Source organism: Manacus candei, unplaced genomic scaffold (assembly GCF_025592945.1).
Source record: "Manacus candei isolate 608988 ecotype Guabito, Panama unplaced genomic scaffold, ASM2559294v1 h1tg000088l, whole genome shotgun sequence".
NCBI classification, from domain to species: domain Eukaryota; kingdom Metazoa; phylum Chordata; class Aves; order Passeriformes; family Pipridae; genus Manacus; species Manacus candei.
In genome coordinates this window covers 4734439-4748193 of record NW_026138136.1, presented here as the reverse complement: position 1 = coordinate 4748193, position 13755 = coordinate 4734439, and the positions used below count along the sequence as shown (strand labels likewise).

Sequence of the window (13755 nt, the reverse complement as noted above, 5' to 3'; positions counted from 1 at the left end):
ATCACCAAATTGATCCAAGTAACTGTAGTCTTGGTAGCCAAGTACTGGAGAACTGGAGAAAGTCATGGAATGACACAGGGTAAAAAGAGTTAATAATGATTTTCTGTGAAAGAGATTGTAACAGACAAACTTGGTATCAATTGCAGATCAAGTTGAGAATGGCAAAACATGATTTAGCATATGACATTCTGATTAAAAATAGCATTATACAAAATCAATATGGCACCTATTCCTGTTGGCATCCTAGGAATGTTCTTGGTGTCATAATAATCAATTTTCTGGCAGAAAAGGAGTTACTGAAAAGTCTGCAGGTAACAAGCTGCTTGACAAGTCACTTGTACAAATAAAGCTCATGGTTTGATTTGTTCTAGTGCAAGATCAAGTGCACAGGAGTAAAGAAGTAGGTCATGCTTAGGCAGCATGGATTCAAAACACAGTGTAGATTATTGGATAAAGAGGCATCCCCACAAGGACAATACACTGACTGGTTTGCCCGTTGCTCTCCCAGCATGCCCAGCCTCCAGAACTGGTTGGTGCTGAGGGAGGTGCTGAGGTTGCAGCTGATGGCCCAGTGCTGGCAGGTCATGTGGTTAGAAGGATCAGTTCACACAAAATGCCTTGGAATTGCCTCCAGAAATGATTCTTGAGGTGAGGGAATGTTGGCCTAATTATTTTACAAAAGCGAAGTGTGATTAATCTTAGGCCATGTGCATGGGAGAAGATCAGTAATACTATGCCCCCTTAAGCTAATAAAGGTATAGTGAGAACCAATGATTGAAAGTTGGAATAAGACAAATTGATACTGAATATGAGTTGCACCTTTTAGCAAACTTATTAATGATTGAAATGATTTATCAAGAGATGTGGTAGACTCTTCATTACAGATGCCTTAAAATCAACGCTTCTGGATGTCATTCTGAGGGAAAGGCTATAAAGCAGCAAGTGTTATGAAATTACTGGTTGAAGCCTTTTAGCCCAGGGTCAGATCATTATGATCTTAGAATTTATTAATCCATGAAGATTCTTTCCAGTTTATTCACAGATACTGCTATCGTGTATGTGATATAAATTAGATGCATTAGGTTGATCTTCAAAGTTCTGCTCTGAGTGACCTCAGGAAAATTATGAATATGTATAAAAAGTGGGGTGCCTAAGGGAGAGCTAAGAAAAGTTTTGCATTTTGCCAGTACTGCCTCCTGTGTGGGATCCACCCGCCAGGCAACAGATCAGCACACTGCTGTGCAGGGACTCTGCAGACCAGGGATGCGGGTGGGCAGTGTGAATGTGTTCCCTGGGGTGCGGGGACAGGCTGGGAGCGAGGCAGAAAGCCTTGGGCTGTATATGGGATATGCCCCACGGCCACTGAGATGTGGAGGGAACTACTGGGGAGAACAGGTGTGGAAAGGGTTCGGCTCCCCCAGGCTACTCGCAGGGTTGTAGCAGCCCTCGGGGGAGCTCAGAGTCCTGCCGCAGCCTTAATTTTTATTTTATTTTTTTTTTTCTTTTGTAGCCGCGAGTCGTGCCAGGCTCCCAAAAAACCGCCAAAATCTGCGGGAAAAAAAGAAATCAGTCAAAAAAATTAAATAAATAAATAAAAAAAATCCCGGCTTCTGCTCTTGCGAAACGCGCGGCTCCTGCGTGCCGCAGAGCTGCCGTGGCCCGGGCTGCCTGCGCGTGTGCGTGTGTGCGAGGTGCCGATCCCGAGTGGGAGCGGGCTTGCGTGCCGCGTGTGCGCGGAGGCGGGTGGGGAGTGTGCGCGGAGCCCTCCCGCGCCGGGCAGCGGGGCTGCGAGTGCGTGTGAGTGGCTGTGTGAGTGCGTGTGAGTGGCTGTGTGAGTGCGTGTGCGAGGCGGGTCGCGCGTGGGGACAGTGCGCGGGTCGCTCCCCCCCCCCGCGCCCGCGGATGGGCAGCGGCCACCGCACGCACCTCCCCGCGCCCACCTGCGCGCGCGTCGGGAGCTCCACCTGGAGAAGGTGCCCGACCCACCGGCAGCGGACGCTGCTACCGTACGAAGGGGATCTCGGCCCGGCCCGGCCTCCGCACACTTTGCTCTGTCCCCGGCCGCGCATCCTGCCCGGCGGCTCTGCCCGACCCGAAGGACGGGCGCAGGCGGCACCTCCCGCCCGCGGTGGGGGCTGCCCTGACTCCCACGGAATGCGGCACTAGCACCCCCGCCCCGGATCGGCACCGCTCCCCTTCTCCGCCTCCCTGGCTCTAGGGGGGGCTTTTTCCTCTTCGGCGTTTTCTGCCGGAGCATCCTTCCCCCCCCCTCCCCCCCCTTTTGGAGGAGGAGGAGGGGGAAGGAGGGAGGTGTTCAATGAGGGCTGCTCGGCTCCCCCCCCCGCTCCTGAGAGGTGCTGTCCCTCCCTGAGCGGAGAAGGGGAGAGCTGCCGGGGAGACAGGTCCCGTTCCCTTGCTGTGCTGCCGGGGAGAGCGGAGGAGGGTGGTGGGGAGCGTGTCAGTGTGCGTGGTGGTGGTGGTTATTTATTTATTTATTGCTCCTGGTGGTTGCAGCTGGCAGACCTGGGAAGGAGTAGGGCGCCATTGCCAGAAGGATTATTGCCAGGAGAGGGGGGGGGGGGGGGGGGAAGAGGAGAAGACCCCGAGGCTCCTGGGGAAGCGGAGAGTGACAGCTCTTTTTCTCCCGCCTTGGCTTCTGCCGCCGGGGGATGCGCCCGGACTGAGAGGGGCTCAGCTCCCTTCCGCCGCTCTGTCCGTCTCCCCACCCTCAGTCCTCCTCCTCCCCCCGATCCAGCAGCATGCATCCCTCTCCGCGGAGACCGGCCGCTGCTACCTCCAACCCTGCCATGCTACTGCTGCTCCTGTGCCTGGGCTGGGCGCCGCCGGGCTGGGGCTGGCCGCGGGGCAGCTCCCGGGGGGCGGCCGGGCTGCCCCCCAACGCCACCACGCCGATCTCCATCATGGGCTTGATGCCACTCAGCCAGTCCGAGGAGGACCAGAAGAGCAGGATCGGCCGGGGAGTGCTGCCCGCCGTGCAGCTGGCCATGGATCAGATCCGCAACGAGTCTCTGCTCAACCCCTATTTCCTAGACCTGCGGCTCTACGACACAGAGGTAGGGACGCCGCGGGCCCCGCGCCGCCGCCCAGTCCCGGGGCGCTGCGGGTGCAGGGGCGCAAGGGCAGCGCGGACGCCCGGGCCGGGGCTGCGACTGGCGGCGGGGCCGTGCGCGGCGCCTCCGAGCCGCCTCGCCCGCCCAGCCCCGCGGGCTGCCGGCAGATGTGGGGGGACTGGCGGCGGAGGGGGAGGACGCGGAGCCGGCGGACCGTATCCTGCGCGCCCAGAGTGTCAGCGGCGGCTCCCCCGGCAGCTGGGGCTCTCCTCGCCGTCCCGGGGGCGCCCCTGCCCGGGAGTCGCCTACAGCGCGGGGGTGGGCCCGGGCGGGTGCCGGAGGTGCTTGGTGGCGGCGGTGACTGGGATCTGCTGCCCTTGGCACGCACGTACACCGGTGGGAGGAAGGCTCTGCCTCCTCGCCCGGCGGAGCCGCGGCCGCGGTCCCTCTGCCAGCCGCCACCCGCTCAGCAACAGATGCACGCCGGCCGCTCCGATTCCCCGCTCCGCCAGCCGGCACACGCTGCCAGCCCGGCTTATCCCATGCGGCGCGGGGACGCGACGGGCAGCGACCGTAGCTTAAGGAGGCGGGGAAGCTCTCGCAGGGTTCCGCGGGGTCTACCCCCTCCCTGCCCTCCGGCCGGCGCGGCAGGAGCGGCTAAGCGCCCGCCCGGGAGTACGTGGGCGGCGGGGCGCGGAGGCGCTGGCTCCTCGGAAAGAGTTAAATTTGCAGTCCCGGTCCCCGCCGAGCGCCCAGCAGCGCAGCGGGATGCCTGCGAGACGCCCCGTTCCGGAGCGCTGCCCACGGCCAGCCGTCAGGGATGGGAGAAGAGGGAGTCCTGCGGCGTGCTTCGCGGAGAAACATCTTCCATTTACTTGGGGGGGAGAGGCAGGGAGCAAAGCGAGGGCTTTGTCGAGTTGGTTGCCACCGCCACTCGCCCACAACTGCCTTTGATTTTGGTCGTAACTTCAGTACCGGTGTGTTTGCGGAGGGTACGCGCGGGTCCGGTACCGGCGCTCCCCTGAAGATGGCAGTCGCTTCTTGTGTAATGCTGGCGGCCGGGGCTCGCTTCCAAGACAACCCCGGGTAAATCGAGTGACTGCTGAAAATCTCCCTGCCTGTAATTTAAGGAAGCCCCTGTCTGCTCCCCTTCGGTTCTCAGTGTCCGGGGCGACCAAGCTGAGAGCGGCGATGACAGGCTGTACCACTTCCGTGATAGTGTTTCTGTCCCCAAAACGGCTACCAAAAGCCTCTCCTTGCAGGGTGGCTGCTTTTTATTGACATAAATTTGTCATAGTATTTTTTTAGATACCTCTAAGCAGCAATGCATGGAGAGCAATACTGCTGAAGATGTGCTCCTTAGGAAGGAGCACTCTGCCATCCTGTTGTGTGAACAAGACTGAGATATTGACAGGGAATAGGCTAGATCAGGCTAGAGTAGATGCTTGTTTCCTTAAAAAAAAATGAATCTCAGGGAACTCTGCAATCATAATGAAAAGAATTATGGGGGATTTTCTGAATGGCACTACCTGTCTCGTAAAGCGAGATGCGTGTTAGGAAAAAATCACAGTTCTAATCCCATTTTCATTACATTGTTCTATATTAGTTCTTCCCTTGGATGGAACTATTATAAAAACGACATATGCCTAGGAAGTAGAGAAGCCTAGGTAGATCTTTCTTCATACAGTAACATCATAATGAATAAGGTGCTGCACTTCATTGCAGTCAAAATATTTTGAAGTTTTTAATAAAGATTTTGGGTTCTGAACTAGTTATCATTAAAATATCATTAAAATATTCGGAGGGGGGGTGTCTGTGAGGGAAATGCCCTGTTTGTTCTGGAATGAGTATCAGTTTCTTAAAAATTGCATTTTTACTGTTTTGTACTCTAGGGACATAAGGAATCAGGGTCATGTTGCCAGCCTGCTGTGTTGCTTTGAATGCTTTTAAGCAATTAATAATTGGATGGCTGTGGAATGTTAAGTCAGGCGAACGCATATGTTTGGAGTATGGTTGGATTATTATTGCATGCTTAATAGTGACAAGTAAATAACTTAGTGTTCATGAAGATTGCACCAAAACGGAACAGACTAATGTCTGGAATAGCCATTAAATACATAATGGCAGTGCAAACTTTTTCACTTGGTTCAGACATTACCTTACTCCTTCAGTGCACTTACAGTAAGCAGAAGGGTAGCTGGCTCATCATGCCCACTTGATCCTCAGCCTATTTTCTGAGGCCGCCAATAAATAGATATGCCTGAAGGGCCTGGATCCTTATCATTGCATAATCACAAACCAGGGAGTAGTTCTCCCTCTCAGGGCTTCACAGGTGGTGCTTGTGACATTGTTGGCTCTTGAAAGAGAGAATGTAGAGCCTTGAACACATGGGATTTTTTTAATGGTTTGAGAAAAAATTGCAGCATATTTATAATGCTTAGGAAATGTACGGCAGTGATTGTGTATTCTCCCTTGTGTCTTTCCAAACTCCCTTATTTTTGCAATCTGATCTTTGTATTGCAATTTTCTATAATACTTTAACTAAAAGCTTGTGAAAAATAATAATGAAAATAAAAATATCGGATTTTTTTTAATTATGCATTCAAGTACCTTTCTGTCAGAATTGAACTGAATATTCTAGCTTGCTTGATATTTCTGGTTTGTATAATGAAGCATTATAATGCCTTTACTTTCTGACAAACCCATCTTAAAGAATTGCGGTATTCCTGCTAAGTTTGACTGCTGTTTGTCAGCAGTTGAACTCACTAACCTTTGAGGACATGAGCAGCAGCTCTAGTGTTTTTCAAAGCATTTAAATTGAATGAAGCACTTAAATACAATCCTTAGTTTATGTCTCAGTTGAGATTGTGTGAATTACATCTTTGTTATGAAATATGATCACAGGCTACCTCAAGTAAAAAAGTGCAGAGGCTTCTGTCTTGGGTATTTTTTGAGATTAAATGTACTTGGAGTATGATCCTGATCCAGTTTGGTAAACTCTGTTTTGCTACTCCATGGGCATCTCTATCTATTTAGGCATTCCTACTTAGTCGCAGTCAATAAAACAAAGCTCAGGTGTAGGCATTTGCAGAACTCTTGTCTAAGTTAGTGACTTCAATTTTTACTGTTCATTTTAATGAGAGCAGGAGTCTCACACTAGATGAGACTCTCAGGCAAAATTTCATAGTTATGTTGTTTTAGAAACTCGAGGATTTATGAAGCAATCTTCTCTAAAGAGTCTCATCCAAACCCCATTGAAATTAATGGCAGTAATGCACTGATTCCAGCAGCCCTTGGACCAGGTCCTAGAAGTTAAGGGTGCTTGATAGTTCATGGCTTTGGATCAATGGCGATGATACGGTATGTCTTCCTTTTTTCCATCCCAGTGATTGTAGCTTTAGTTGGTTGAATATACAAAGAAATGTTTCACAAAATAATGAAAGAAAAAGCTCTTCATACACTAGACAAAGCTCACAACTTCATGTAAATCAGGAAAGATGATTTCAGCTAAAGCACACTGACACACCTATGTTAGAGGCCAAAAAAGCAGAATAACGTTAAAAGAAAAGAATTAAGCATCTAGTAGACAATATTATAACTTTCAACAGTATTAATTTGCATCAGGGAAAAAATAACCTTACAGGAACTAGAGGAAGAGGCATCGTGGAAGAAGACAAGGGCTTTAATGGAATTTGGATATCTACCCTTCTACATCTGGACCTCTTCCCTCAAATATGCAACATATTTTCTGATTTCTTGTAGGAGCAGTGCTGCAAGTGGTGCATAGACAGTGTGAATTTGTTTTGAATCTTAACATGTATAGTCAAGAAAGCAGTGTATGCAAGTTAGCATTCTGTCACTTGTTTCTGAAGATCCAAGTGAGTCTTGACAAGCTGAAAAAAAAAGTCTTACAGAAGTAAGTGGGTATATTATTACAAAGGGAGAAGAATATTCATACTCTGGGGATGAGATTATTTCTTTTTCTCTACCTACAGCAAATAACTTGTGGTAATCATGATATAATCTCCTCTTCGTGTAATAATACACTCTAATACCTTTAAATAGCAGGTTGGCATAGAAGAGGGAGCTCTGGAAAATGCACAGGACTCCGCAAAATCTGAAGGCAAATGTGAGCTTTTTGACATTTGATACATATTTACCTTTTTCTGTTCTGTAACTAAGTAGAAAGTGTCTTGCTTAATTCATCTGATAAGAAATTACAGTCTAGGTGTATTATATGTAGACTTTCTCTCTGTTTTCTTCTTTTACTAAAAAAATTACTTGTCTTTTCAGTAAAACTCTTAAAGCTTAAGAAAGTTGTACAGGCCATGCACCAGTTTGTGTCATTCTCGCCAGCTGTTCTAAAATTTAAAAGACCCCAAGCCTCCAAATAAAGATGCTTTTTCCAGAAAGTCCAGTCATGAGTAGTGTCAACAAAGTTGACTCATGTCTTGTTCCTGCAAGTGGAAGTAAGAGAAGTGTTTATTTTTGCTAAGGATGGGGAATATATTCTGGAAACAGAAGAGCAGGTTTGTGTCAGTGATGGAAAATAAGGTATCTGTTCACTGGAGCTCAGTGTTCAATAGCATATAACAGTCCTCACAGAGGGACAAATAGCTACTAGTTGCTGTCTGAAAAACTCTACAACAAAAGAACTGAGCAAGGGAGCAACCCCCTTGTCCCCCCCCCTCCTCAGTTCCCTCCCCCCCATAAACAAAAAGAAGTGCATGCCATGTGTGGATAAGGCCCTTTGTCTTAGGAGGCATAGATTGAAGTCACTTCAGCAGCAGCTGGATTCGCAAGGGAAGCATGGTGTACCAAAGTCAAGTGGGGCTCCTGGGGGTAAGCCCTGTCATGCCTGTGAATGCTCTGAGTACTAAATTGTCTGGAGCCTTATTTTCATTTTTGTAGTGCTCAAAATGGAACAAACAAGGTGGTGGTGTGGTCTTCTAAGAGTAACAGCTGAATACACAGGAGACATCAGAGCCTGAAAGGGAGTCCAGTTTATAGCAGACAGAACTGGCAGACATTTTTTCTTGTATCATCAGGTGAGCCTGTGTCTGGCATATGTTGAGATAGTTGGGTAATTTCTTACCTTTTAATATTACCAAGTACTTGCGCTGTCTGATATTTGCAGAGATTGTGGCATTAAAATGCAATACGTTACGTGTACGGTGACGATCACTGTCTGCTCTGCTGACAACGTTCTGCTTGGGAGGGACATATTTCTTTAAATAGTCAGTGTCCCCTTTGACTTTCACGTAATAGGACTCCATTTGCAACATAACCTCTTTTTGCTTTAGAGTTTTTTAAACTTGGAGGGAATAATCTAAAAGTTAAGTGTTTATGTTAATTCTATGCTGGCTTCTCTGCTGATGTTAAGATGTGGGTGGGGAGAGGAGAGAAATCATGTATTCACTGCACCCACTCCTCTGGGTGCGGATCCCAGACCTGCAGAATGTATATCCTCTAAATATCTCTTCAAAGAGATTAAAATCAGTTTCTGGCATATGTCTTGCAATTTCTTGTATAACTTATTCTATGCATACTGCAAAACACACTGTTATGGAATCTTTTGATTCAAATGCCAAACACACTCCATCAGCAGGGAAAAATTATTTTTTGAATAAATCTAGGAAGGAGTTTCCATTTACAATTGAAGAAAGAGGGGGAAGGCCCTATCTTCTGATATGGTTATCAACCAGAGTGATTTACTCAAGTTTGTGGAAAATATGGGGTGTAATATCCTGGTGGTAACTGTGAAGAAAATATTTGCGACAGGAAAAGGGAGAGGAAGGAGCTAGATGAGAGAGATTTAATGATGGCATTCACAAAGAAAGTTGTCCATGCACTATTTATATTGATTTTATTAAATACGTGTAACTATTTAGGATGAAAACATAAATAGCATTGCATATCAAGGCTACAAAACACCATCTCACTTTAATGATCTGAGCATGACAATGCATGTGCATGCCAAGCTTTATTCTCTGCTTTTCATTTCATTGCTCTATGGGCCTTTCCATGGCATACAGCAGAAGAAAAATGCATTTGAGCAAACTGAAGAAGCTGGGAGCCAAACAGCTCTTTCATGAAAACTCAAGTGGAGACCATTGCTATCACAGGAAAGAAGATACTTTTCCTTAGGAAGGGTTGAACCATTACATACAGAAGTCTGGTTCAGGGAATCAAGTGGTGGGACAACCCTCTGTGATCCATTTTGTCTCAGATAGTTTTTGAAACAGCTGGGGGTAGCAGAGAGGTGCACTGAGGTTGGTCAGCACGGGTGTGACTCAGTCCTGTGGAGATGTGTGTTAATATACATCAGCCCCTTATATTGCAGTAGGAATATTTCAAATTGGGATTCCAAACTGAGATGGTACAGTGCACATACATCATATTGGTTTGAATTTATTTTCATACTAAGTATCTTGGAACTAAGTCAGTCACAGATCTCAAGATTTTCAGGAACCCAATGTGCTGTTCTATGATTTGTGGGTCTAGCTGAGCTAGAAATGAGATTTGCAGTACTTTCATGATCCCCAGACTTCAGCATTAATCGATCTGTAGCCTGACTCCTGAAGCAGCCTGGTTCAGCCACACCATTGCTCTGACTTAAATAAGGTAGTGCCCCTAAGAGTAGGTGGAATATATTTGCAGTCAAGCTCTGTCTTCCCTTGCCATGCCACTGACACTTGTAGGCTGTGTTCTTTGCTAATCGGGAATTTCTCTGCTTGCAGAAGGTTTTGCTGTGGCTAAGATCTGCTGTATTTGGGGACTGCTTCATACTGCCTGTTGAGTGGAAATGGGACATACTGACTGGCAAACACTTTTTTAATTTCTTTTTTTGCCCCTTGTGATGGAATAACCATGTAATCTTATTTCGAAGTCTGTGATTGATGTCCAGTTTCTGTGCCATTAGTTTTTCATAATCATCGGCCTAAAATTTCCGACAATTTTATCCATAGTATTTTTCAAATAAGTTTTTTCAAATGTGAAGAGGCAAATATCAAATATCAAATTAAAGGCAAATATCCACCTCCTGCCTGAAAATTATACTCACAAAGAATGAAGAATATGAGGGCTAATTCAGCAGGGTTATCCAAATTGTTGTTACTGAGGCTCCTGGGAGATGAAGGCCCAGATAATGGACTAATTGCTTTAAAGTGAACATCACGAGTTTGAGGGATAGGATTAGAAAACTTAGATTTCCTACTATGGCCATGGTACTTCCCTTAAATAATTAATGAGTTCTAAGATCAGAAGACCATTAGGATTTTCCACCTCTTACAATATAGTCCATGTATTTCACTTGGGGATTTCTGCCTGCTTCACTGCCAACTAGAATATGTACTTTAGAAAACCTTCAGATCTTGTCTTAATGATCCCCCCAAATCCTCCTTCCTGGAAAACTTCTCCCTGTGATTTGCCTGAAATCCCTTTAAAAGTCCATTGCTATTTCCAGCTTAAACTCTGCTGACCCTGCAGCCGCTGAGGGCTGTGAGAGAGCAGCTCCCGGTTTTTGCATTCACTACTCGCCCTGCAATGCCTTCCTGGCTACAGACCCGGGACATCACTGGGAAGACTGTGGGTTGAAGGCTTTCTGGCTTTTAGGGCTATCCAGGGGATTCAGACCATACATGAAGGGCTCTGGTGGATTAGATCCTGATGGAATCAGAAGTTTTCTTCCCTTTGCCGGGTTGTCGCAGACCATACGTGAAAACCTTGTTTGCCTCCTTCTTTGCAAGCTGGGTCTGCTGGATTCATGTGCTCTGCCACCGAGTAGCTGGTTCTGCAGAACATTTTTTTAATTCTTGCTAAACTCATTTTCTTCCTTACATCCACCATTTTTGTAAGACCTATTTTGTCACAATCCTCATCAGAGGAACTCATCCTGTCTGCCTGATTATTTCCAGAGTCTCAATTTTTTTTTAAATAATCACAACCATGTACCTCTAAAAAAATCTATTTGTTGAATGTTTTATGTCCTTAAAGTAGTTATGTACTTTAATTTACCATTTATCTAGGATAGGCCTCAGCTTCTGCTGCAGCTTCATTGAACTACAGAATTATGTGAAGATTCATACACACAATAGGTGTCTAAGTAACCATTTTGCATCCAAAACCTCCAGGGAGAAGTAGTAAGAGGCCCCTTTTGGGATGCTAATTAACTTCCTTTCCACTGTTTACTACTCCTGTTTTCACAGAGAATTAAATGTTTTTCTAGCAAAGAATACATCTCTCTCTTTACAATTTTTACTCTATATGAAGGGACAGTTTTTGACAGACTAACACTTGGTGTGGTACAAAATACATAACATTTTTCAAGCACTCTGATTCAAACGTGCGCTGTTGTGTATCTAACAGCATCAAGTAGGGATATTTTTGTATACACATAGGGTATAAAAATATTAAGCTCTGTGTTTCTGTCGGGTCTTCTATGTAATTTTGAAGTTCTGTAAAAGCATCTTGGGTTTTGCTTTCCACTTTTCCCTGTAAATGTGGCAAGCCCTAAGTATTAATAATTTACAGGAGGTTGACCAAGAAAGAAATCCAACTTTCTCCCTTTCTAAAAATTCCATGTTTTTGGTAAGAATCTAATCTGGAGGGATGCTCTAGCGGCAAGAAGACTTTGTGCAATGTAGTAAATTAATGTAAATTAAGTAATGTAAATTAAGTAGGAATAGGTACCACTACATAAGTGATAGAAAAAGTTTTGCATTCCAGATCTTTAAACTTAGCCAAGCTCCCCTCTGCTCCTTATTTCTTGCTGTGAAGCATGCTAATAGTATCAGCTCCAGATCACTTCTTTTTTTTTTTTTTTTTGCCACAGGAAAAAAACAAAACAAAAGAAAAAGAGTTTCCAGTCAGCTCCCTGAACTAAAGATTTGCTTTCCAAAACCACCGAGTGATTTGCATTTTCTGTCAACAACAGTGGGAATTGCTGAATGCTCAGCACTTTAGAAAGCCAGCCCACCTATAAAAATGCGACGTGCTTCTATGAGGAGGAGACCTAGAATTGCCACTTTTAATTAAGACCAAAGGCATTCATCCTTACTTGCTTTAAAGTTTTAGACTGCCTGATGGAATAAAATGCTGATTTTGTTCAGCCTTTAGGATGGAGATCCTTTCAGAATCAGTAGCATATTAAATATCCCGTAGAATTAGATTATTACATCTCAGATCTTGTAGTTGAGAAATATGCAAGGTACAGATATTTTTAAAAACCAGACAATTAAAAAATAGTATTTTTTATAATGAACACATATCTGAAAATGATGTGTTTGACCTTGGCAAAAATAACAGCTTGTATGATGTAAACAAAAGGAGTGACATGGTGGGAGTGCAATTTCCCTGGGGTCTTGTTACTCAAGGCAGGTCTATATGGCTGGCACAATTATGTCACTGGTGGCTATCGGGAGGTGTCTCAATGTCAGCAGAAGCCCTTAGAGTAGTTACTGCAGCAAACAACTTTTTTATCAGATATAGTAAAGATAATTTCATTAAAAGGGGATAGTTTACTGAAGGGTAAAAGTGAGTTTTCCTTAATCCTTGAGTTCAAAATTTTGGCATTACTAGAAATCGTTTTTTCATCTACTATGGATCAAATTACAGATTAAGCCACCTCTGAACATTAGACTAGATAGACTGAATTGGCTTTTGGGTGTTGTGTTTTTTTCTCTCAGATTTTGATGTGTTCTTGTGTCTTTCAATCTTTTACAATTTGTCATCTTCATTCTCAAAGTGCTGCTACTAGAATTTGATCTGTTACTTCAGGAATAATCTCACTGTTACCGTATATACTAGTAATTTTATCTGTTTTCTTCAAGCCTCCTGTTCAGAATGGAGGAAATTAATTTGATCTTTGTGCTGCACTGCTGGGAAATAGGGAAAGGAGGCAGAGATGGGATTTTCAGGCTACACATGAGGAGTGAAACACTAGGATTTGCAGCAAAAATAAATTTTCATTTGCCTTCTCCAAGTGAGTCTCTCTAGCTACAAGCAAATCTGATCAGTCTTGGTAGAGCAGTTCAACATACACTGCCTGGTCATTTGGGTGATGCTGTGGGAGGTAAATAATTTTAGCTGAACAACCAGCTACTTAGAAAGCTGGGACACATTACAGCAGATAATAGTGTATTGATATTAAAGCTGCTCTTGGCAATGGGTAGAGGCTTGGTCTCAGTACAAGAACAGGAGTTGCCATCCATAATAAATGCATTGGTTTCCAATATATCACCAAGGTTTCTTAGGATGTGCAAGTGCTCTGTACTCCAATTACACTAAGCGATTAAGCAGCAAGAGCAGAGACATGTGGGACAAGAAGGGTGAATGATTACCTACTTTGAAAAAACTAACATATGAGGCTGGGATTAGAACATCCTATAAATGTTAATGGGTGTTACTCAAGGGGGAGGAAACTGTGTGTGGGAGGCATGAGGTGACATATAGCTTAAATATATAGCCAGCCTTTAACATAGTTAATACACTCTGTAGTCAACCTTTTACATGAACTAATAACTCTAAGTGATTTACAGTTCAAAAATACTGATCAGGGGATTGGGAACTGAATTTAAAATGCTATCAAAGCAGAGGATAATGTGATAGAGGAGGACAACACTGAGAAGATTTCTCCTTTTTCCTTTGGAAAATATTGGTTATGGGCAATACTTTTATGCCAGGT

The 13755-nt window shown here is 45.2% G+C and overlaps 1 protein-coding gene across 2 annotated transcripts in view; it reads left to right on the top strand.

Annotated features, from left to right (window-relative positions):
* The first annotated feature begins 2074 nt into the window (after nt 1-2074).
* The window catches only part of GABBR2 (gamma-aminobutyric acid type B receptor subunit 2), a 474253-nt gene continuing 462572 nt past the window's right edge, over nt 2075-13755 (top strand). Inside the window, exon 1 of one of the 2 annotated variants that reach the window (XM_051812706.1) lies at nt 2075-3074. In XM_051812706.1, coding sequence (XP_051668666.1) covers nt 2760-3074 — 315 coding nt within the window. In that variant the 5' untranslated portion in view covers nt 2075-2759. The remainder of the gene's footprint in view (nt 3075-13755) is intronic. The other variant, XM_051812705.1, reaches the window with a different exon arrangement.